The sequence below is a fragment of the Argentina silus genome (genome assembly GCF_951799395.1).
Source record: "Argentina silus genome assembly, chromosome: 5".
NCBI classification, from domain to species: Eukaryota; Metazoa; Chordata; class Actinopteri; order Argentiniformes; family Argentinidae; genus Argentina; species Argentina silus.
The window spans coordinates 16,619,322-16,644,536 of NC_139659.1; the positions used below are offsets into that span (position 1 = coordinate 16,619,322).

The following is a 25,215-nucleotide window of genomic DNA, read 5'->3' on the forward strand; positions in this document are numbered from 1 at the left end:
CCTGGAGAATAGCTGTGAAAGGAGCTCAGGAGACACACACACGCACGCACACACACACACACACACACACACACACATACACACTGCTGCTGGTGTTAATGCACTCACTGCCCTGACTCCATATTGCCTTCCACATGGGTAACACACACACACACACACACACACATCCTCCCCACAGACATACACACACACGTACATTCACACATCCATTCTCTGTGATTGAGTGCTCAGTGAAGTGAGGAGTGAGCGATACACACCAAACTCAATAGATGCACACACACACAAACGCAGCTGACAGATAGACCGATATCCTCTCTCTCTCTCTCTCTCCCATACACACACACACACACACACATCCTCTTCCAGTGAGTGAATGCTCAGTCAAGTGTGAGGCGTGAGCTGCACTCTGTGTTGTTGGGCAGGGTCACGGGGCAGGGCGATTGCGCTCCATCTCTCTGAGGTGTTAGATGCCCAATTACCAGCACTCTTAGTGCGCACCACTGGCAGAGCCAATCACAGACTCTGACAGGCCGGCCACACAGAGGGTGGTGCTCTGAGGGGAGGGGCTCCGGAGGGGGCATGACAAGGACGCAGAGACACAGTCCTCAATTAACACCCACACATACATATACAAATACAAACACCCATTACAAGCTCACAATCAACTCCAATTAAATGTGTTAGTTATTGCGAGTCTTTTTTTGACTGTGTGACTTTTGTTTGACAGTTCTTTACGTAGTTTACTATTGTCAAGCTTCTGAGGGAGAAATGTGTCTGGTGATTATGAACAATAAAGATTTTGCCAGTTGGAAAAGAGCAGAGAGAAAAACATTCTCTCTCTCCAATGTCTATCTTCTCCCATCGATCACATAGCATTTCTGACTGCTCATTTCTCAGACCCGCAACTCAATGGCTTCTAGAACAAACCAAGCTGTATCTAGAGTTAGATCTCTAGAGAAAGAAAAAGACACGAGGCCATCAGTCTTTACTGTAAGTCAGGACAAAGTCAGCCTGACCACAAGCACTGTACACTTGTGTTTGTCCTTGGTAGACCCATTAAACACATTCAAATTCTAAAGGCATGCTGGCTATGACAGACACCCTATATCAAATGTGCCTGCATAGTTGAAATTAAAGTGGAAGGAAATAAATTGAAATAATAATAAATAGCAACGCAATTATTCAGAATAAATGGACTTAGTGGATGTCCCTGAGGCAATGTCTGTGAAACATTTGGACAGTCAGTCTGTCAGAGTGGCAGTGTTTGCTCAACACCTACTGTGTGTTTGTCATTGAATGCTCTATTTGGGCTTTTTTTTTTCTCCAAAAACCCAGAATCGTTTGCTTTTTCATTTCACATAAGGCTTACACAGGGCCTCTAGATAATACCGCAGTGAAAGAAACTTTATGCTTTCAGAAGTGGGTAAGCTGGCTGAGTTTCTCTTCTATCTTCAGAGTAAGTCGGAGTTTAGATAAGGGGGTTGTCATTGCCACTAGGGTTTGGTATCCTGCCTCAGTTTATTTCAACACTTGACAACTCCCCAGAGAGCTGGTTCCTCTGTGTGTCTCATCATTGCTGTGGTTTGTCTGTTGAGAAGTGATTGATGCTACCCAGATGTTACACTTTTCTCAACTTGCACAGTGTTTTGCATAACCTACATCTCTCAGGGTTAGCGCTAAATGGCTAATGGAACTGTTGTGTCGTTGAACTGAGATAAATGTCCAGATAAAGGTGTGCTGTTTCATTCACGACAGTACATCCCTTACCTGGCATCCATATCCAACACACCAGATTAGAATACAAAATGTATATTTAAGACCACAATAATATCTTTATTATAAAATGATGTTTGCAAAGACAAAGTCAATTTCAAATTCACACGTTTGATACCATTCCCCATTCCATGTCAATTCCTCATTCTATTCCATGCATTACAATGAGCCTGTCCTAAGATTTCTATCTCCACCAGCCTCCACTGGTGGGTAAATCTTCATACAATATAATGAATACTGCGCACCTTGTGCTTTGCTTTTTTACCGATCAAAGCAAGATGAAGTTGAAAAATGTGAGAAAGAATGTTGAACAACCTTGAAGTACAAAAATAAAAACACATCCTTTGGGTTTCATACAGTAGGTGAGATAAACCTGTCATTTGAAATTCCACCTCAATATGAATTAACATGATTATTACAAGGCAGGGTTGAGAGCTAATGGGAGGGCTGTGCGCGCGTGGGTGTGCGTGTGCGTGTGCGTGTGTGTGTGTGTGTGTGTGCATGCGTGCGTGCATGCGTGTGTGCCTGTGTGCACGCCTTAGTGCATCTCTTTCATCGTGGCAGGTGTGTTTGTTTATGTGTAATGAATAAGTACATGAGTAATTTTCTCCCGTGTAAACTTGGCTCGATCCTTGTCTCTTTCGTCTTTCCTCCAAACACAAACATCACCGTCTGGTCTGGTCTGGTCTGGAGACGCTATCTCACCCTCCCTCCCTCACCGTCAAAACACTGCATCACAACAACTCAAACTCTATAAGTGCCTTGTGTCAAAGCTTGGCATACTGATCAGAAGGTCAACCGACCCTCACAGAACCCCCCTTCATTAATTATGCACACTGGAAACTCCACCCAAGAGGAGACTAGCACAGAGACTAGTGCACAGTCCAGGCTGGAAAAAACAACAACAAAAAAAACAGGCTAATAAATGGGAGTGAAATACAACTCTCCAGTCCATTGTTGTGTCGGGCCAGACTGCTGAGTCCAGTCCAGAGGATGTCAGTGACTCATTCATTTAGCCCCCAGGGCCTCCTCTCCAGCCTTCTCATCTCTCTCTCCTCCATTCTCTCTGTTGGCCATTCTCTCTCTCTCTCTCTCTCTCTCTCTCCCTCTGCGGCTTGCTCCCTCTGTTAACTGCAACAGCTGTGGGGCAGGGTTAGGGTCGAGTGAGAGCAGACAGACACAGACACACACACACACACACACACACACACACACACACACACACTCTGCTACTGTTAGGGTTGAATGCAGGGGAGAGGAGGGAGACACAGGGCTGGATTTTCCCATGCCAACAGTTGGCTGCTGGATAAGTCCATGACTGAGGACTGCGACCTCCAACGCCCTCTGTATCCCTCGTCTGGCCCCTGGCCCAATGTCCCTGTCCACTCTCCTGCTGGGACCCTGAAAGGACTGTGTGTGTGGATGTGTGTGTGTGTGGTTGTGTGTGTGTGTGTGTGTGTGTGTGTGTGTGTGTGTGTGTGTGTGTGTGTGTATGCGTATGTGATAATGGCCAATCACAGGAGGGGTTCTGTCATTCAGCCATCATTCAGCCCAAACACCCGGCCCCCAGCCCAAACACCCGTCCCCCATCTCTGAGCCCCCGGCCCTGGGCAAGTCATCTGGCTTTAAAGACAACAAACTGGGAGCTTCCCACTCTCTGACTGGAAAGCCCGCTACATTATTCTCCTTCCGCATGTTATTTTTGTTCAATTCCTGTTAGTATGAATGTATCAGTCTCTTTGTGTCCCTGCTTATCGACTTCCTCTCTCTCTCTCTCTCTCCCCAATTGTCCCGCCCTCCCTCCCTACGCATTTCTATCGAGTCCCTGGGTTTGTATAGAGTCTATACTATAGGCCCTCCCCTGCAGAGGGAGTTGAAAGCATTCCTCTTACTACCCTGTCATCAGGGCCTATTTAATAACTATCCCAATAAAGTCAACAACGGGCCTATGATGCCCCCCCATCACTCCCATCCCTCTGCCTCCCCACCCCCGGCCCCGACCCCCTCCCTGAGTGGTGATGAATGGGGCCATCAGGCAGGCCAGCTGCCCCGGAGGTGAGCAGGCTGCCCCTGCCGGGCCACTGAGCGAGGAGGAGGAAGAGGAGAAGAGGGGGAGAGGAGGAGGGGAGGGCAGGGGTGGGCCGGCGTGCCAGAGCTCACACTGGGCCGAGACTGGAGGGAGAGGGCTAGTGGACACAGAGAGGAGGGAGGGAGAGGGGCCAGCTGAACAGAGGGGCACAGGATACACACACAAACAGGGGCTGGTCCTGGGCGCCAACAACACAGCGGGCAATATGGATACGCTCACACAACATGTTTGTGCTCACTGCATGCTTGTGACTTTCCATACACACACACACACACACACACACACACACACACACACGCACACACACACACACACACACACACACACGCACACGCACATACGCACACACGCACAAACACAGAGCTGCTCTGTTGACCCCCTCTCCTCTCTCAGCCAATCGGTTGTCAATGGTTAGTTTGTTAGTTTCCAATTGGAAATGCTAACCAGGGTGAAATCAATTTTGTGAATTTCAATTAGCAGCCATCTTTTGTGGCTAAATCTGTGTGTGTGTAAAGTAGAACAGCTGACAAATGTGGCTCACGTTGATAACGCGGGAGTTGTCTGATTTAATGTGTGTAATGAATGCAATGCTCTTGTGTGCCTCAAGGTACAACATCTCACTAGCACACTAAGAATGTTCTGGAAACCACAGGAGAGCACAGAACGGTTTTAGGTAAGTTTACTTACTCATCCACTCATCCCTCAGAGGGATACAAAATACAGTGATATTAATAATCACTGCATGAAAACGAGTGCATGAAAAATACAGCAAAGAGGTGTGAGAGGAGAGAGTAATGAGAGGCCATAACAACTTACATCTGGATCATTAATTGGACAAACAAACACTGGCAGCACTGTGCTGCAGTCATCTGCTAGAATATGTTCATGGAATTAGTTAATAGGATGATCAAACCATGGTTAAACTGTAAAAAAACAACAACAAAAAAACATGCAGAAGTCTGCCACAAAGCTGGTCATTTTCTAATGAATACTAACAAGAAAACTGTCTGAACAGAGAGAGGGAGGGAGGATGGATCATTAGCATGCATAAGACCCTGCCATAGTGTCTGGTGTACAACACCTCGCTGTCCACACGTCAACCAAATATGTGATCCTCTCCTACAGTCTCCTGCCAAATACCAAGCCATGCCTTCAATTCATTTACTCTGCGGTCTCTCTGTGCCTGTTTAACAGCTACTGCCAGCTAGCTGAGCGGGAGAGAGAGAGAGAGAGAGAGAGAGACCCACTTCTCCTCAAACATTGAGATCCTTCAGAGAAAGAGACAGCAACAGAGAGAAAGAGAAAGAGATAGAATGAGCAGACAATGTTGGGAGGAAAGGCAAACAAACACCATCTATAAACAGGTTGTGGAAGAGAGAGTCCTTGTAGTAGATGGGGATAGAAAGAAGATGGAGAGAGAGAGAGAGAGAGAGGCAGCTTGCCTTGGAGAGAGAGAGAGAGAGAGAGAGACAGCTTGCCTTGGAAAGGAGAACATTTCACACATCAATCTGAGAGTGAAGGAGGATGAAGTCAGGGATGACAGAGAGTTATTCAACAGGGGATGTGCATCAAGCCTGCACAAGCCATATGTTTGAGGAAAAATCAACGGTAAAAAACTTGTACTGTACAACATTCATCTCTCAAAGAGTTTGGTCTTTAGGGAAACAGGTTGCTTTACTCATGGATAGTTTTAGTTCTACACTCCACAGTCTCTTGAGGCGAGGTCTGTCCTTGATTTGTTTTGGAGGCTCTGCCATCCACTCTCAGACACTTGGGAGCTCTCCTTCAGGACCCTCTTATCTCTATCCAGCTCACTTGCTCTCTTTATCTTCCCATCCTTATTCATTTGGGAAGACTTCATTTTCATAAGCAAGCCACGCTGCTGCCAGTTTATTAAGCATGCAGACATGTCTGAAGACGGCTTCAGAGGAGAGAGCCTTGGCCTGTACCTGAGTGAGGGAGGGCAGGTTGCCTCTCCCAAGCCCGGCCCTCAGAGAAAGCACAGCTGTGTTGAATATTTCCTTCACTGCTCAGTTCATTTGGAGGTGATCCGAGGCCTGTTAGCCCCCAGGACATGGTGGTAAACAGGCCTGGCTATCAAAGCAAACCCACCCACTCAGACGGACTGGAATATGAGCCCTTGGCCACTGGGGCTAGGAGACAGGCAGGCAGGGCAGGCAGCATCTGGACAGGCTTTAAACAGACACAGAGTGGTCTGGTGTGAGTCCGGTTGGATCTGACAGGACTCCCAATATGTATGGTAATGAAGAGAGATGTATGTGCAAAGTGTCTCTGTGTGTGTGTGTGTGTGTGTGTGTGTGTGTGTGTGTGTGTGTGCGCGTGTGTGTGTGTGTGTGTGTGTGTGTGTGTGTATCATCGAATCACATCTATCAAAGTAAATGACTGGGAGTATATGTATGTTAATGTGTGTGTGTGTGTGTGTGTGTGTGTGTGTGTGTGTGTGTGTGTGTGTGTGTGTGTGTGTGTGTGTGTGTGTGTGTGTGTGTGTGTGTATCCACAGCAGCAGGTGTATGTGAGTATCCCAGCCCTGCAGATGTCTGTGAGCAGAATGGCAGAGCTGACCTCCGACTGTGTTAACCTCTCCTGACATAGAGGGAACCCACGGGATGTCTGAAGATGGACGAGAGAGGGCAAAGGGTGTCTGCCTATCTTCTCTTCTCTCTTTCTCTTCCTCTCCTTCCTCTCCCTCCCTCACTGTTCAATCATTCATTACAGAGTTCAGGGCAGAGTAACACATGACAGTAGAGTGTGCATGTGTGTGTGTGTGTGTGTGTGTGTGGTGTGTGTGTGTGTGTGTGTGTGGTGTGTGTGTGTGTGTGTGTGTGTGTGTGTGTGTGTGTGCGTCAGGCAGGTCCAGTAGAGACACAGGGTGGTATACATGCTGGGCTGTAGGGAAGGAGAGCGAGTCAGAATCAGACAGAAGTAATGGAGTTAAACGTGGAGTGAAGGACTCATCTCTCTCTCCGTCCCCTCTCTCTCGTAGCTGGTCTCCTGAGGCCCTCTCAGCGCTCCACACCACTGTGGGTTTACTGGACGTCTACAGGACGGGGGTTTGGCCTGCAGGACGTGACCACACAAGCCGCTCATTGACAAAAAAACAAACAGTGGCCTTAATGGGAACTTGGTCCACGTGGCAGTGAAACCGAGGAGCAGGCAGCCATGCTGGTGAGGCCGTTCTGCTGGCCACATCCTCATCTAGAGGGCTCACCAGAAATCCAGGGCGAGGTTCGATGGGGAACTGACTGTCTGCATTTATCTTAGTTGTACGGTATGTACGGTATGACTTTTCATCTGCAGCTAATAGCACCCTGCTCATATTCACAGAACAATCCCACACCGGTTGCACAGAGCGTGTTCAAGTTGAAGACACTTGGTAGAGCTCTCCCAACTTTTACAATACATTTTATCGCCACACGTCGGGGTCGCAGACATCATTTGGTTCAACAGTCAGCGGCAGTCTAACGATTGAGACAGAGTGCTTCAAAAGAAATGGGAAAGAGAGTCGCAAAGGCTTCTCTGGAATATCAAGTAAATAACAATCAATGTTTCCCTGTCAGGCAGTGCAGTGAGTCTCACATACTGTCTTCCAACTTTATAGATCTGCTTCAGTAATGTTCATAGAGTAAGTCCAGCCCTGTGTCATCTGATGATTGAGTGATAATCACTGAGAGCTAACTGTCATCATTGTATTAGAGTGGTGCCTAGCTTGTTAAACCAAGCATAATGGCTGAGCCCAGGGGATATATCTCCAGTGTACAGAGTCTAATGGTGTCAAGCTCTATGAATGCGACTACGCCCAAAGCAGCACAATGTAACTGGCGAGGCAAGTGGCAAGTGATGCAGTCCGACATAGAGGGGGAGAAAAGGGTCACATGGAGTTATGGACACCTTGCTTGAATGAACACAATGAACGAACAATGAATGAACACACCTATTGGAGAATGAGGGCATTCTCTCTCAAATCTCTATGCTCCACCCCCCCCCCCATTCCCCCCACCCCATTCCCCCCACCCTCCCACACACACACACACAAATTGTGTGCCCTTACAGATGACATGTTCATAGGCAGCCAGTAAACCTGCACACTGCACAGTGTGACCCTATATTGTCTGTTATATCCAGTACACAGCAGCACAGTACACAGCTAGTTATAAAAGTGACGTGAGATCCGGATATCCTTCTGTATCCTTCACGGTTCTCTCCACTCTCCTTACCACACTGACTCACATAGAAAGCATTTCACCATTCCTCTCTCCGGAGGATTCCTGGAATGGCGTTTATATATAGACGGTGAGTGTTACCGCAATTATTGTGCGACACGGTTGCTTCGGGACAGTCAAACCTGGCAGGCTCTGGAGGCTGCGGCCTCCTTGCTGTTTTTAGGAGGCACACGCGAGCCCAGAGCTGAGGGCAGCACTATTCTACAGAGGGGGAGGTGGAAACACAGCAGCAGAAAGAGTCCACTGCCAGGCTCTCTGTCACCTTACCATTTCCAATTTAATTTAACTCAATTCAATTCACTTTTCTACGTGTCTGGCTTTTACAGCATAATTGCTACAGAGGACTTAACAAGAACTCTAACCTTCAACTTGTTCGCTAGGGATAATACAAAGTGGCTGGACTGGGAAAAATACAGAGCTCTTTCTGTCTCCTCTCTCAGTCCAGTGTGTCTGACAATCTCATTTTCTCACTCTTTTTCCCGCCATTCAATGTATGACTTCTTTGCAAACAGGCCTAGAAAAATAAATGCTCCAAAAAGTATTTTGTGAGCTCATAACTCGAGTGTGTGTGTGTGTGTGTGTGTGTGTGTGTGTGTGTGTGTGTGTGTGTGTGTGAAGAGGCTCCTCAGAGGTGGGTGAGGGCTGTGAAAGGCCACATTGTTGATGTGAGAGGCAGTCAGCATCAAAGGGCTGATTCAGGTTGTGAGGGAGTCCCTCTGACTAGGCTCTACACCCCGCTACCCACTGAGCCAAACCGCCACACACACTGTTACACACAGCCCCCTGAAGACGCCCTTATTCACCATGGTTTACTGTTTCTCCTCTGAGTCAAAGAACAATATTTTGAATGGAGGTGTAAACTCTGAGAAGGGTCAGGGGGCAGGGAGTAACATGGTCTGCTGTGAGAGTGAGTGTATGTGTGTGTGTGGGGGGGGGTTGTGTGTGTGTGTGTGTGAGAGAGAGAGAGCGAGAGAGGTGAAAAGGCCTGGTTTCTGTTCTGGAAGAAAATTGTAAGGCCTTTCAGTCTCGTATCTGAATTTGATACACAGGCATGATACACAGGCGCATTCTCCAAGGACTCAGACGTGTCATTCATGACAAGCTATATGACTCCAGTGACTTCTGAAAGGGAAAAAAAAGATGAAGTAAATTAAGTAACACCGAAGATCTCCCACACCCTCTCTCTCTCTCTCTCTCTCTCTCTCCCTCCCTCCCTCCCTCCCTCCCTCCCTCCCTTCACAGGTATCAGAGGTGCCACCCACATGTTGCTATGATGTTGGAATGAAACTCCCAGTGATCTAGCCAAGAGGGAGGGAGGGCCACAGGGCTTAGAGAGCTTTAATTACACCACTAAAGCCCATTAGTCAGATGTGTGTGTGTGTGTGTGTGTGTGTGTGTTTGAATTAGTGAAGTCAGACACCAGGAGCTGCACCACCATGTCAGGATGAGATTTAACAAGCCTTAATAACGAGCTTTAATGAGCTTAATTAGGCGTCCATGTGATCTCCATGGAAACGCCTGAACCCCACGGAACCCAAGTCTCAGTCTGAGGCAGTTTCAATAGGATTACTGTGGCTAATGTCACTGAGACACAACAGAGAAAACAAAAAAACGAGCTGGAGGAGAGGGGGATGAAGAGGGGATGAAGGAGGATGAATAGGAAGACAGGGGGGTTTTTCCCTGCAGCACAGGGGCCTTTGGCTGAGGAACATACCTATGTAGAGGTGGGACGGGGGGAGGGGGGGGGCAACATTACCAGTGGGATTAGTGTCTGTGAGATTTGGCCCGTATACATGAGGACAAGTCCCCCAGTCCACACCTTTCTCTCTCTCTCTCACTGAGGATTTATCCTACATAGCCTGGCTGAATCATCCCCCACACACACCTACCTACCTACCTACCTCTCTCTCTCTCTCTCTCTCTCTCTCTCCCTCCTCACTCTTTTCTCTTCCCCACAAACAATTATACAATGAGTCACTACCTCTTTTTCCAAGCAGAAGGCCCCCCCCCTCCCTCCACCCCTCTCCCCCCTCCCTCCACCCCCTGTCCACCAGAACAAGCAGGATCAGATGATCTTGTGATGAGCACAGGGGGGTCTTCGTGGAGCAGACAGGGACAATGACAGAGTGACCTTTCATATCAGCATGACACGACTGGCCACCCCTGCTCTTCCCTGCTCGACACACACACAGTCACACACACACGCACACACACACACACACACACACACACACACACACACCACAGGCACACACCACAGGCATATCTGATGACCCCATCTCTGACAAATCCTCCCCTAGGGAGTTTCCCACACACACATCGTCTTCCCAGGCAATGGATCACGGGATGTCAGCTGGCAGGTAGGGCAGCAGTGTACCCGGGGAGTTGGGAACAGAGGGGGGGAGTGGGTGGGGGGCGGGAGGTGGGGGGTGGGAGGTGGAGAGGGATAATGACCTGAGATTCTGCGGAGTTCAATGAGGTCCTGGACCTCAGGACAGGATGGACATCATGTTGACTATATCTCCTGACACCACTACCAACCATTGGCAGGATCATCATGGGGTTCCAGGACTGGAACTGATGAGCCTATCTTACTATAGAACACCATAAATGATACATGGGCGAATTTTGCCCTGCCTGTAGCATGTGCTCTCTGTAGCCATCTCGCCTCTCTGTCTCTCCTCCGTACAGTGTGATGTCCTGCTGCTGTGGATTGAGGCTGAGGCCCATCATTATAAATCAGCCTGTTAGGAGGTATAAAAATTTAAAGAGTTGCTCTCAAAAGAGCAAAACGGAGGTCTCTATTAGAGAGGCTGCTTACATGGCAACACAGAGCAGATCAACACAACACAACTCCTTGGCGAACCATTCAATTCAATTTTTTTCTTTCACGGCAATTTTTTTCTTTCTTTAGATTTTTCAATTCAATTCTTTCTTTCTTCTTCTCTCTCTCTGTCACTCAGTTGTCTCAGTCAAGGCTACGATGCCCGTACGTGTAACTCCGCTCGCGCTAGCAAAGATTATACTTGTTTCATTCAAGGACATAGATTCTCGTGTCTCATAGAACATATTCAGAAACAACAAGATGTTAACGTCATGTCTGTCTGGTTTACAACATGGAGCCTAGTCTCTTATCGTTTAGGAAACAGACAACCCGACAACACAACCATTCACAATCGTAAACCGTACCAAGGTATCCAAATATGCATCACGCTAATGAATAGTGTGTATTGTAGAAGATGAAGGGCAGGTCTTCTATACCTCCAGCGCTCCAACCCTTTCACCAAGAGATCTGCTTAATGTAATTACCAGAAAGGTTTCTTTAATCCAAAGAGACATTCTTTTCCTAACCTCCCTGTCTGTCCACATAGCTGGAGGAAATGTGTGGAGCAGAGGGGAGGGAGGGCGTGCTCCTCTCATCCTGCTGTGGTCTCTGGCATGGGCAGGGCCTGCATACTAGCCTGTGTAGCCGCAGACAGGAGACAGATAGCAGGCATGAGGAATATGGGAATGACAAAGCGAGAGAAAGGAGAAGAAAAACAAGGCCACACAGCGGGAGCACCGAGAGGCTGGGAGATGGTGGCGAGGGGGAAAGATGCTGATTAGTCGATGGAAAAAAACAGATAAAAAGAGTTTACCAACAGAGCTGCAGACTAAAAAAAAATACATGAAAATACATGAAAACACACGTGCAAATATGACAGACAAACACACACACACACACACACACACACACACACACAAAGATGCTTTTCATGTCATGCTTGCCTAAGGGCAGTTGCTACACCCGTCTCATTCCCCTGTCTAGTGATCCGGGTCTGCTCCACGCTTTCGGGCCAACGGAGGGAACGATTAACGACAGCGGGAAGAGTGTGTGTAAGTGTGTGTAAGTGTGTGTAAGGCTGATCGTTACAGCGGCCAACTCGTGTAACATAATTACAAGGGCTGCAGAGAATCTGCTAATGTGCAGGCAGGCAGCTCCGTCAGACGGATCAGGTATTGAGTTTTTTATATTTAATTCACTTTCCAGCGCACACACTGGGTGCATTAGTTAGATTACACTGGGAGGAGGGGGGTGGGCGGGGGGCTAGGGGGTGGGCTACCACCGGGGGCAGGCAGATTTGTTTAGTGTAGCCTGTCAATTACAGTCCTGACCCTTACGCTAAATGGCTGCTCATCCCATGGAAAGAGGGGGACGTAAACAAAAGCTAGACGTGATTGGTAGAGACATGGCCGTTTGCTCTGGGAGATAACTAGTGGCATGGTTGTGGAGGAGCACACAATAGCCACAACACTGTGCACAATGCCTCTCCAATAACACAGAGTGCTGCCGGCCCGGGACTTGAAAAGATTGTATTCACATCAGGGCAATTAGTGTGGCAATGTTATCACTAACATGTGGGAGCGATGGGACCCAACAATGCTCCGTGGCAGGCAGGTAGTGGAGGGAGATGAGCCATGGGAGAACATCAGATTTGCTTTATGGAAATGCCATTTCTAATTAAGAGGCTGTGGAGTTGTGTACTGTATGGACTATAATCTACAGCATGCCACAATGATGCACAAATTATATTGTATCATTCTCAAATGATCAAACTCTGCGTATCTGCATATGGCCTATATTTCTGTCCTCTTTCGGGGAGTTAGTGAGACTTCTAAAAAGTCGAGAAACAGATGAAAAACAAAGTAGGTAGCAATTATTATGTGGGAGACGCTTTGAAAACCTCGCCGTATTGTGTGTCCTTGTATCTGTGTAGAGCAATTACAGACGTTTTTCACCAAAGCTGGATCCATCCACCTCAGGGGACCGAGGCTCCGGTTGGAAGATACAGAGTGTGGCGCTAGTTAGCGAATCATTATCAGCTCCCTTCCAGAGATCATAAAAAGTGGAGCTCCAGCTTTTGTCTTCACAGACTCTTTGCTTCTCCAGTAGCTAGGTGGAGAAGAGAAAGGGGGGGGCCACAGTTTCCACAGTAAACACCTCCAACCCATGTAAACACACATAATCACAACAAGATGGCTGCCACAGCCCAGTCAAGGGCTCGTAATCTTATCACCAAAGTGACATGAGTGAGTTTTAGAGAGGGAAATCATTATTTCAGTTTGCAGTTTATTGAATTAAAATGGCTCCCTCTCTCCCCTGAGACCACCCCCTACACAAAGGACGCACATTTGGTCCATGTTACGAGGGCAAGGCATAACAAGATGTAATCTTGTAAGCATTTTCTAAAGAAATTCTGTCTGGAACCCTGATACTACACTTGCCCCCTGGTCACCCCTCCCCTCCACCACCACCACCGCCCCTGCTTCTCAATGACGGGCGAAGAAAAAGAGTGAGTGATCCAAAGACAAAGAGAAAGAGAGACAAGTATGGAGCCTGGGTAGAGCGGCCGTCTAGCCGCTCACGGAGGTTAGACAGTAACATACCCTCCTTGTGCTTGTCAAGCTGCTCATCACGGTTGCCCTGCCTCACGTTCACTGGAGGCCACAGCGTGTCTGTCTCTGTGTGTGTCAGAACTGTCCTAACCCCGTCCACTCCGCTCCACCCACACCCTAAGTCCTGTCTACTTCAGAGAGCTGACCTGACCATTGACGCTCCCTGGATTTGACATGCTCCACGGAAATTCCTGAAACGCTACACTGCATTCTGTCAAGTTCTTATTAAAACAAACGACAGAAACAGAACCAAAATGGAAGCTACAACGTAAATATTCCAGCTAGTGTTTCTCATGCCCTCGTCTCTCAAATTCAATCAATGTGGAAACAAACTGCCAACAAGAAAAATGGCCCTTAAAACCAAAACCAGGTTGCGCGAGTATCTGGTACTCCACAGAAAAGCAATACAATAGGGTTCACATTTCCATATCCCATGATTCTCAAAAAACGATGGTAACTGAAACATGTGTGTGACGTTGAAGAAAATAAATGCTGTCCTAGCATCTCCCCGACAGATTAGTTGCTTCAACATTGTTGTGCTTGTTTACCAGATTTACAGTTCTTTTCCATGAACAGAGTCCAACACAAAGCAGCCCAGAATAGTTGTGGTTAATGTGTCTGGATCCTGGATGCGCTGAGCTAAGCTGAGCCTGTTCAAACTGTGGGTTAGAGCCACACAGCTTAGGAACGGCTGTGCTATCTCTGTCTCCTTCCTCTCCTCCTCCTCCTTATCCCCCTCTTTCTCTTCCTTCTTCTCTCGCTCTCTACTCTTCCTCTCTGGCCTGTGTCGATGCTTTTGTTGGCTGTGCCCCATTGTTGGAGCTGAGCTGCACAATAAAACATCCTGCACAGAAAAACAGCGATAAAACACCCAAAATGTTACCAGCCAATCGCTAGTCAGTTTTTGCAGTCTTGTTGTAAAAACAAAAACATGGTGATTTAGTAGTGTGTTCCTTTGCAAATGAGAGGAGGGAAGGGGAATGTGTACAGTGGGATTTATGCAAACGACTACTGAAGGAAACTCCTCACGAGGTATGATTTAGCATCGCACCACACGGCCAGTGTTACTGTGCGTGCCCTCCACCTCCACCTCCACCTCCACCCCTCCACGGTGTAAACCCCCTAGCTCATACCTGACAGATCAGCTTACCCCATGTCAGCCTAAAAACCGAGGAACCCCTACGCTTTGTGTGTCACCAGTGAATTATCGGTTTCCGGTGCACATGTGAGAGCATATCTGCAGCAGGCCATTATGGTGTATCAGTTTACAGTGTTGAGCTGGTTCTCCTACAGCTGTGTACTGAATGGGGGTCATGGTTTATAGAAGTCTGGACTTCCAGGAATAAACCCGTCATCTTACTTCATATCAATCATTTATTACACATACAAACCTCCTTTCTCTCCTTCAACCATCGGGTACGCACAGTACAGGAGAAAAATATCTGATGCAAATTTACTGACACTATGAAACTACATTTGAAAAATCTTGAACTATTTCAACAAAGTTTTATTTTCAGGCCATGACTATTCAGCAGTCCATTAACCACGACAACAGGTGACTTTCTCTAGACTCCATTCACAGTCCTCTTAGCCTTTCACCGTTAAAGTAGCCATTTTCTCTTAGTGTCTGCATTCCAGTGCGATCATCACAACAACATCTATTATTCACCCTCTTCCTGCTGTGTTTGGCTAGCTCCTTGAAAGGGGGTAAGTACTTTTTTGTTTCTGTTTTGTCTTTCTCTACATATCTAAACTATTTCCATTCTTCTGCGAGAATGTTAAACCAAATGGATGATTATTGAAAAAAAGCAATTCAGAATTTCAACAGAGGGAAACTCAAGATTTGAGCACTGGTATATTTTACCTGTTTATTCCGTCAGGGGAAGGTATTATGACACTTCAGGTTCTGTGAGACCCTGAGAGCCCACAAGCAATACCCTGACCTCATTACCAGCTCTAAGATTAATGATGTTTCACTTCCACTGAGGGCTTTATGTGCTGCGTTCTGTCATTTTCACCTCATCTCTATAGTGTTGTTCCACAGGACTAAGTGGTAGGAACCCTGCCTCTCCAGGGCTATGGACTACACACACACACACACACACACACACACACACACAGTGGTAGGAAGCATGCCTCTCCAGGGCTATGGACTATGTTGTTCTGAATCTGAACCCCCTCATTTGCCAGACTACTATAACTTTAACGGTACATGTTAGTTCCTTACTGTGTCCTGAAGAGACATTCAGTACAGACAGCCATTATTTAGCCAGAAGACTTACTGTAACTGTATGACTATGTGGTTCACAACCAGAACCGTAAAGTACCCTTCACCATGGGGTTCCTGACTGGGCCCCATTTAAATGAGCCCCATTGAGTGTGGCCCAGTTTAACACTGCCTGCCAGGGCTGCAGTCACTGGGGACTGATCATAGAGATATGGCACACACACAAGCACACACACAGACACAAGGACACACAGACACACACACAGACACACACACACAGACACACACAGATCCACACCCACACAGGAAGAAAGGCACACAGGCACACAGGCACACAAACACATGCTGTACAAACACAGGAAAGTGCTGACACTCAAGTGCCATCTAAGCAACAAAAAAAAGAAGAGAACATTCTGTAATTACAGTAACGAACCCCAAACTAGAGAAAAGAGGTCAGAAATCACAAACAGAAACCATTTTCACCAAACCTGCAAAATACAAAGCTAAAACTAAGCAAAAGAAAAAATAAAAAGGGAGAGAATGGGGTTTGTCAGAGAGCTTCCTTTAAGTGCCTGTCGCTAATGGTAGATTCCAGAGACTGCGCTGAGACTTGTACAGGATAATTATACATCAAAACGTACCATTGATCACAATTCCTTTGAAATTGTACATTATTTCAATAGCATTTGTTGTGGTAAGTGCCTACGACTCTTGACACACACGTCGTCACATTCCCTCTTTTCTCTCTCAGTCAATAGCCGGAGAGGAGAGGAATCGATCCCACAACACTGCAGACCAATGGCCAAGCTTTAATTTAGCACTTCATTTAACAGACAGAGTAAAAAACAACAACATTACACATTGACATTCTGACACACATTCAATGGAGGGGGGGGGGCTCCTGTAATGGTGTGCTCTGTTTAAAAGTCTGTTTGGCAGGTCTATAGATAACAGATGGAAGAAAAATGAGGGGAATTATGAGAAAGATTGATTTCCTGGGGATGAATGGCCTGGTATTCATACAGATTTATCTGGAGCAGGCTTTCCTCTTAGGGTCTGTTATCAACACACACAGACACACACACACACACACACAAACTCACACTCACACACGCGCACACACACAGTGGAGTCATTGGTGTGTCAAGAGAATGAAGTGACACATACTGTATTGGAGACAGGTCAGGTAGCGTGTGTGGGGAGTAGAGGGATGTTTGAGACAGGTCAGGTAGTGTGTGTGGGAAGTAGGGACATGTTTGAGATAGGTCTAGGAGGTCATATAACGGGCTGCTTCCTGCTTCTGTGGTGGTTAGTTAACACTATCCAAAACTAGACACTGAGATTCCCCTCCTCAACCCCCCCCCCCCCCCCCCACCCCCCACTGCATTCAACCTCCTCCCCCCGCCCCATGACTCGACCCCCAGCCTCGTTCCACTACCTGTTAGAGTCTAGAACATTCATTTGCATCGGGGGATAACAACTTACATTGTCCCTTTTAGCATCCCCCAGCCAGCCTGTATGGAACTCTAATGTAAACCAGATCTCAAAGCAGGGGAGGGATGGAGGAATGGGGAAGGAGGAGCAGGGGGAGGTGGGGGGAGGGAGGGGGGGGTCGGGGCGGGTAGACAAGGCCCTCATTTAAGCCTCATAAAAAAACAAGAAGACGCAAACATTTATCTGAGCTGGGCTTTCATCAGTCGGTTTAAGAGCAGAGGAATAACAGAGAGGGAGATGCTGATAAACTGGAGACAGGAAATGGAGAGTGTCGGTCTCCTGCTCTCATGTTTCCACCAGGGCACTAGCTGTTGTCCCCCGCACGCCCCACCCTGCCTCACTGCTGACATACATACACCACAACCCTCCCCTAGACGCTGGCCCAACGTCTGGAGAATGTCTCTGCTCTCCACAGTCGGGAAGGAATAAACCATAAACAAATAACAAAACAGAGCGCTAGCATGGCGTACCAAGTCACCGTCTATCTGACGTGTTGACAAACGCTTGACAAAATATCTGAGAGCTTGGTAAACTACTTATCATAGATTAGTGCTGTTTTCTATTCTGTGAGGGGTTAAAGATTTGATTGAGTCTTGTTCCGTCAAGCAGCGTTCCTGTGTCAGGCTTTAGCTTCTCTGCACAAGACATGGCAGTGGCAGGATTAAGGGTTTAGCCCCATCTATCAGAGACGACACAGAGGCCTAGATATGAGCTCTGTAAAATGGATGGATTTCCATAGTGACGGTGGTGGTGGCGCTGCAGCAGCAGGCTACAGTTAACTCGGATGCGTGCCCGCTTCATACTGAGGGTGATTAAGGTGTTTGATTAGTCAATAGTTCTATGTTTCATCTCCTGCTGGGAGCAACCTGGCCTTTCCCATTGCTCTTGCTCGGGGCTAGGATGACTTCAGCAGCAAAGGGAGGCCATAAAGTGACAGAGCTGTAAATTGAAAAGAGAAAAACTATCAGAATGGGAAATAGGATAATTCTCACTATATGCTGTGCTCGTCGTGCATTTGAGGCACTTTAAGGTTTGAGTGCACAGTACATAGTGTAGCAAAGTGTAACGTGTAGCAAAGTGCACACTGTAGCAGAGTAGACAGTGGTGGAGTTTCCTAGGTCTGTGCCACGTCCCTGCCTGTACTGTACTGTACTGTGCTGTATCTGCTGGGCTGAGGGCGTGCTGCTGCTGCTCTGCAGGAGACACCATTAAAGGACGGCAGGGAAATTACAGCCATTCCACTGACTAGGCTTTTTGGTGCTTATCAGCACTTTGGGCTTTTTATAGTGTCTGCTTGCATGCATCCAGTGTGCCAGCACCTCAAATCCTCTCACTCTGCCTATTCTGTGTCCTAATCCTCTTAGGAAAGGTGGAATAACATGCACACAGTATGTACAGGAGAGGACATCCATTTTGACTGCTGTCTTTGTGTCCAGTCCACTTACTGTTCACGTCAGCTGTATCGGGGGGAAAACAGCTGTAGTTCCCCAGGTGAGGTGTACCGTGATGACAACAGGAAATTCATTCATAACAGAACAATTACTCCTCGAATTAAGACCAACCGGGAAGTCGGCCTTTCCATCACATGCATCAGAATTGCAGTCAAGAGGTTTCAATCCTGACTCATTAAAACACAGTAGATGATGACAGACCAAACCAATCTTGTTTACCTGCCCTTATAAGGCCACGTCTTCTGTCTGATCTCCTGTTAAGGGCATGGGAATGCAACAGAACGTTTGTGGTTGCGCACCACCGGGGGCCACTGGGGACAGAATGCCAAATGAAAGGGCAGAGAGAGAGTGTGTTCTTGTACTCACTCATGATGTGTACTGTCAGTCCCCCTGCTTATAATGGCATGAGAAGGGCCACTTAACTACCTAACTGGTAATCACTTCTCTCCCTCTCTCTCTCTCTCTCTCCCTCCTTCCATCCCTCCGTCTCCCTCTCTCCCCCTGATTCTCGGTCCTCTCTCCTCTGATCATAATTGGCCTATACATGAAGTGGGAGCAGTAGTGTACCCCCCCCCCCCCCCCCTCTCCTCTGCTTGGATGCTTGGGTATAATCATAGGGTGAGGCCACCAACCCCTCTAAATGAATGAGAAATGACGATGACTCTATTCACTGTATTTTTCTGGTATTAACTCAAAAACACAGGTCAGAACTCATCATCATCGCCATTATCATCATCATCATCATCATCGTCTTCATCATCATTATCCCTTACCAAACCAGGTAGGTTGACTGAGAACACGGGTTCCAATCATCATTTTCAATGACTAGTGTCAAAATGCGAGAGAGCAGTAGGAGAAAGAGAGAATGCTCACAAAGTACTCTAATGCACTTTGTGTCACTCCAGACACTGAGCTCTCATCAAAACAAAGACACACACACACACACACACGCATACACACACACACACACACACACACGCACACACACACACACACACGCACACATACACACACACACGCACACATACACACACGCACACACACACACGCACACACGCACACACTCACACACGCGCACACTCCACTTCACATGTGTATGTGATGGAAGAGAAGGAGGCTTTTTCCCTCTGGGTGGTAGTGAAGAGGGATATCCGTGGTGCTGGAACACAGGTCAGCCATTCTGGCACAGGCCTCCTTGTCAAGTGCTGGTACTTGTGCTTGGCTCTGCTAATGGACTGCTAATAGAAGTGAATGTTGCACTGTGACGCTCCCCTGTAGTTTGAAGTGTCACACCGGGTGATTAATGGCACTCTCCCCTCTCCTCTCCTCTCCTCTCTGCTCTGTCCCTGTCCTCTCCTCTCTTCATCTCTCTCTCTACTACTACTTCTATTTCCTGCTCCCTCTCCTCTCTCCTCTCACCCTTTCCCAGTTGTCCTCTACAGTTTGCCTCTTCTCTGGACTCTCCAGCTCCTCTCTTCTTTCCTCGCGTTTCTTCTGGATCTCAGAGAATAAGGCCGATGACACACAGGAAGCTTTACACAGGAAGGAGTCATCTGCTCCCAACGGTATATACGATCGAACCACATCGGCACAGCCGGAGATATCCGCTTCCGCCGTATGACAGCAGGGCACAGAGCCCAATAATAGTTATATACCTTTTTCCCCATCATCAAAAATAGAATGTGACGTCAGTGGGGATACAAACTCAGCAGCCACTTTTCACAGTAATTATCACACACTACGACACCACGTCTGCGGTGCAGCAAACAAACAGCATGCACCTCTGACCCGGCGGGCGCTGAGAAAAAGCTACCGTATGAATATTCCTGATGATATACAGTGTTGGGTTTGCCCTTTGACATCACCTACATGTTACTGAGTCTTATTTTCCCTCAATTAAATATGGGCTTTCAAGTAACTGCGTCATCTTGTCACCTTCTGGACACTGCCAGAGGGATTTAGTGCGAGGTAATTCTCGAGCATTCCTCTGCACACACAATGTGCTCATTGTGCATACAGACCGCGTTTATGGAATGACCGCAATGGCTGTAACCTTAGCAGCACCCCAGGGACACCCAGTTGTCAGGCAATGGGGGAAACGGTTAGAGTAATAATGATAGCAATAACATTCTCACTTACCTCTACTTTTGTTGCACACGCACTTTCTGATCAATCTGGTGTGTGTGTGTGTGTGTGTGTGTGTGTGTGTGTGTGTGTGTGTGTGTGTGTGTGTTTGTGTGTGTTGGGGAGGGGGTCTATCCTATGTTTCCATTCACTCATAAAAACAGCGACCTCTTACTGTCTACTAGTTTGAACAACAATATTTGTTAAAGAACCATTAGCTTTTCTCTCCCTAAACAAAGCTCAGAGGACACATAATAAAGAGTGGGGGAAAGAGAGAGAGAGAGAGAGAGAGAGAGAAAGAGGGGTGGGGCTGAGGTATGAAGTAGGAGAGAAACGTTGTGGAAAAAGTGAACTAATCCCCCTGGTTGACTCCACAGGCTCCCTGTGTTGGGTTTGCCTCTGCATAGTGTCTAAATTAACAAGGATCAACGGAGGGGCTTGGTTCACACTGACACATTTAAGATAATACTGTATGTATCTGTATCTAGTCAAGCAAGTGAATACAGTGATACTGGTATACATTTTTCAAAATCCAAAGCAGAATGATATCTGTACTGTGTGTATTTGTTCTGGTACATTTGACTTGGCTTGAGCATGATTTCGATATGTACCGTTTGGGGAATGATCTTAGATAAACCCTCTCTTTTCCTCTGCCTCTTCTCTCTCATCCAGACACGCATGATCTGCATATTGAAACAGACATGAGCTGTGATCAGCTCCCAAATCCACACACACACACACACACACACACACACACACACACACACAACTCAGGACTACAGGGTATTTTGAGGTGTTAATAATCAAGCTACTGTCCATGGAGAATAAGCATCTAACTGTCTAAACTCCACATCTCTGCTTTGTCAAGGGTTCAGCAGGTCAAAAAGCACTCCTCTTCAACCCCTGTTCCCTGATAGCTGGCCAGCTGGGAGTAGAACTAGTGGGAGTCCTTCCAAATGGAGGATCTATGGTGAGGTTATATATTCTCTCTCTCTCTCTCTTTCAACCTGTCTCTGTGCTGTTGGAATCAAGCTAGATGGATTACCTTGTCAAGAGTAGAGGTTTAAACATGGACTAATAAGTAGAACAGCACAGCCAGTGGAAAATCCCAGTGAGGGGCAACCTTCCCCAGTATCAGTCTTCACAATCAATCAAATATCCTGCAAAAAAATTCACCTTGAATCCCTGAAACAACTCCACACTAAAAATTGATCGGAGATACAAAAAAGGGAATGGAAGCCGGTGGGTAAGGCTGTTTAGAGCCAAGATGGCTGCCGGCTGGGTAAGTGAGACACTGTAATCACCAAGCGGGTGAGTACTTTTACACTGAAGTGACTCTCCGGTGATTCGGCGATGTGCAGAGCTCATCAGTACCCAAAAAAGGCAGGGCCATTAATTAGCCCCAAACAATGTTCTCCCAGCATATCGACTTCTTAATGGACAGGGAAGGACCTGGTTCGTGTTCCCACTCTAGTCAATGACATCGGCCTCTCCGGGGTTCTGGAATGGCCATTATGTCATCTCGCCCTGCCCTTCAGACACCCGAGCTGCAGGCTTTTTCAGCCTCCTTTTTTCTCCTTCACTCGTTGCTCATTAACTATGTAGGAGTGTGATGAGGGGCTCAGGCAGACTGGATTGGGTTGCTGACAGACCCTTTTCCCTGTATGGATCATCTTAAATGATGGTGCTGGGGCTGCAATTTGAGCTTCCACTGACTCTTCTACTCAGGCAGAGCATGAAGGGCAAAAGCATGGCTTCCAAACCACTCGTTAAACCTTTCCGAAAACATTTCTTCCTTCGGCTGTGTCTGTTAATAAAGGCCTGAGTTCTGTAACAGAACATTTGAAAAATCTTCCCTCTCTGCCCCATTACTTCCATTGTATCATTATGTGTGCTTGGATGCCTGAGATTTTCACATAATTCTACAGTTAGAGAGTGGTTGAGGCCACCCACCTGCCTCCTAAGGCCCGCGCACTCACACACACACACACACACACACACACACACACACACACACACACACACACACACACACACACACACACACACACACACACACCACACCCACACCACAAACACAGAGGAATGCACATGCAACACACCCCAGGGGGATGGTTCCATGCCCCTGTTTGTTTGACAGACAATCCAACTCAGTCAGGAGTGGATTTCGTAAATGGGTTTAAGTGCCTATGAATCCTGAGATAATAATAATCATAATCATAATAATCATAATCATAATAATCATAATAATAATACTGATATTTGGAGAAAATATCAATGGTGGACTGATGAACAGCATAAACAAAATAAATATTAATTGTAAAATACCCCTTTATCACGCTTTGAGAGAAATGGCAGTGAAAGCCTGTTTAAATGAATCCAGGCCAATAACCGAGGACAACAGATGGGAGAGGAGCAAGTGGAATGGATGAGTGGCCTATGACCCTGAACTTCACCATCCAGAAGAACAGAGCAAGTAAGACTGAATGATGGAGGGAAGGAGAGAGGTAGAGAAAATAATGAGGGTGAATCAGAGTCCTGGGTGGGGATACAGGGTCTCCTGTGGTCTCTGAGCAGAGCCTATTTCAGTTGAAGTCTGCGTAAACGTGTGTGAGAGTGAGAAAGAATAGGTAGATCAACCGGATGATATTTTGTGATTACCAGTTTAAAAGCAGTCTAAACGTCTATAAACCTTTGCGTTATAGACACCCCTGAGGCCTCATTTAAGAATAGTTTTGGAGCTAATAATAGTTATTAATTTAATTACACGGGTAAATGGACAAGTTTTTTAAAAAAAAACATGATAATGTGACTCAGGTGTGGAATAATCTTAGAAAAACTCGTTGAAGCAATCTGAAATGGTTGTGCTAAACAAAGTAAATCTTCCAGGTTTAATCGAACGAATGCACTGTACTTGCTCTAATGTTGTTTAAATAAGAAATAGGAATATGTTCAATCGTGCCAACACTTAGCCTAGGTCATAAAAGCATAATTAAAAGTGTCAGCATAATGCAATCATTGATAATGGAAAAACATTTAACCTAATAATGCAAATGGTTGTAGCCTACATTTTACCCACTGCACTCATATTGAGCCCAAATATATATTCTAGGCACATTCGGCATGAAGTAGAATGTATTTAAATGTTTATAAATATATTAATGTAAGTGATACTTTAAGGTTCAGCGCAATGAACATACACGCATCAACTTTTCAATTGTTAACAGCTGAACTGCACACGGAGGAGCGCTGCTGGCTGCGTATGCGTGCAGGTATGAATGTGAAAGCTTACCTTGAGCGGCTCCGGTATCCACGAGGACAATTAGCAAAACCCAGGATACAGTGATCATCTGCAGTATGGATCCCGCGACACCTCTTCTACTTGTAGTTTGTTCACCAAACCCCATGATGAGGAGTGAAACTCCGCGATGAGGCAAGTCTTATGGCTTTTCAAATAATTCACGGTCCTTGCAGTATCAATTGAGAAATCTGTCCCCAAACTTGATGAGGGGGTTGGAAAACGGGAGAGCAAAATGGATTGAATGTAAAAAAAAAATTTTTTAAAAAATCTACGTTTTCAGTCCAACAGTTTTAATATAGGCTATGACAGATTAAATTGGTTCATGAGGAGCGAGCACCGCCCTCGACCATATGAAGGTATGCATTAAAAACAAATTTACCGTTTGCTCTATAATGCTCAACTGATTCAGCTCACTGTATGGGCCGATGTCTAGTTAATAAGTTCATATTCCGGATATGAAAATGTGCAAAAACTCCTCTGTAAACTGTCTACCGCGCTCCGCACTCCTTCATACGAGAGTGTGTGCAACCTCAGTACCGCGACTAGCGCTCTACTGATGGAATTGAAACGGAGAAGGATCCGTCTCTGTACCATGCTTCTCCAGCCAATCCACATACGGCCGACTCCTGTATGTGGCGGCCATATCAAAACCCGGACTGGTAATCCGGAATGGATGTTTTTATATCGATCAGAGGAGCTTTATTTAATCAAGAATGAGCTATCTATGCTCTGTTACTCAATTTATAGTAAATCGCTCTACCCTACAATATATTGCAAATTGAAAGGATATGTCATAAGATTTTCATAACAATTGTATCATTGAAATTAAACAGATGTCTCAAATGCATAGTGACACAATTAAGGACATTTCACAAAAACATTTTCTGTGAATTATTGAATCTGGTATAAAGCTATTAAGTCAAATACCAAACATACTTGTATACTAATAGCATCTTTAATTGTGGGCAAGCAGTTTATTTACTGAGCAAACAAAAGACAACATGTCTTTTGTAGGGCAGGTTGTAAAACCACAAATGTAATCAGTCAGATTCAATTCAATCAGGAAAGAGTTTTGACTG

The 25,215-nt window shown here is 46.5% G+C and overlaps 1 protein-coding gene across 1 annotated transcript in view; it reads right to left on the bottom strand.

The window, feature by feature from the left end:
* The window catches only part of unc5cb (unc-5 netrin receptor Cb), a gene marked incomplete at its 5' end in the record, with an annotated part of 107,913 nt that extends 83,671 nt beyond the window's left edge, over positions 1-24,242 (bottom strand). Inside the window, one exon of the mRNA XM_083670760.1 lies at positions 24,128-24,242. Coding sequence (XP_083526886.1) covers positions 24,128-24,242 — 115 coding nt within the window. The remainder of the gene's footprint in view (positions 1-24,127) is intronic.
* Positions 24,243-25,215: the final 973 nt, after the last annotated feature.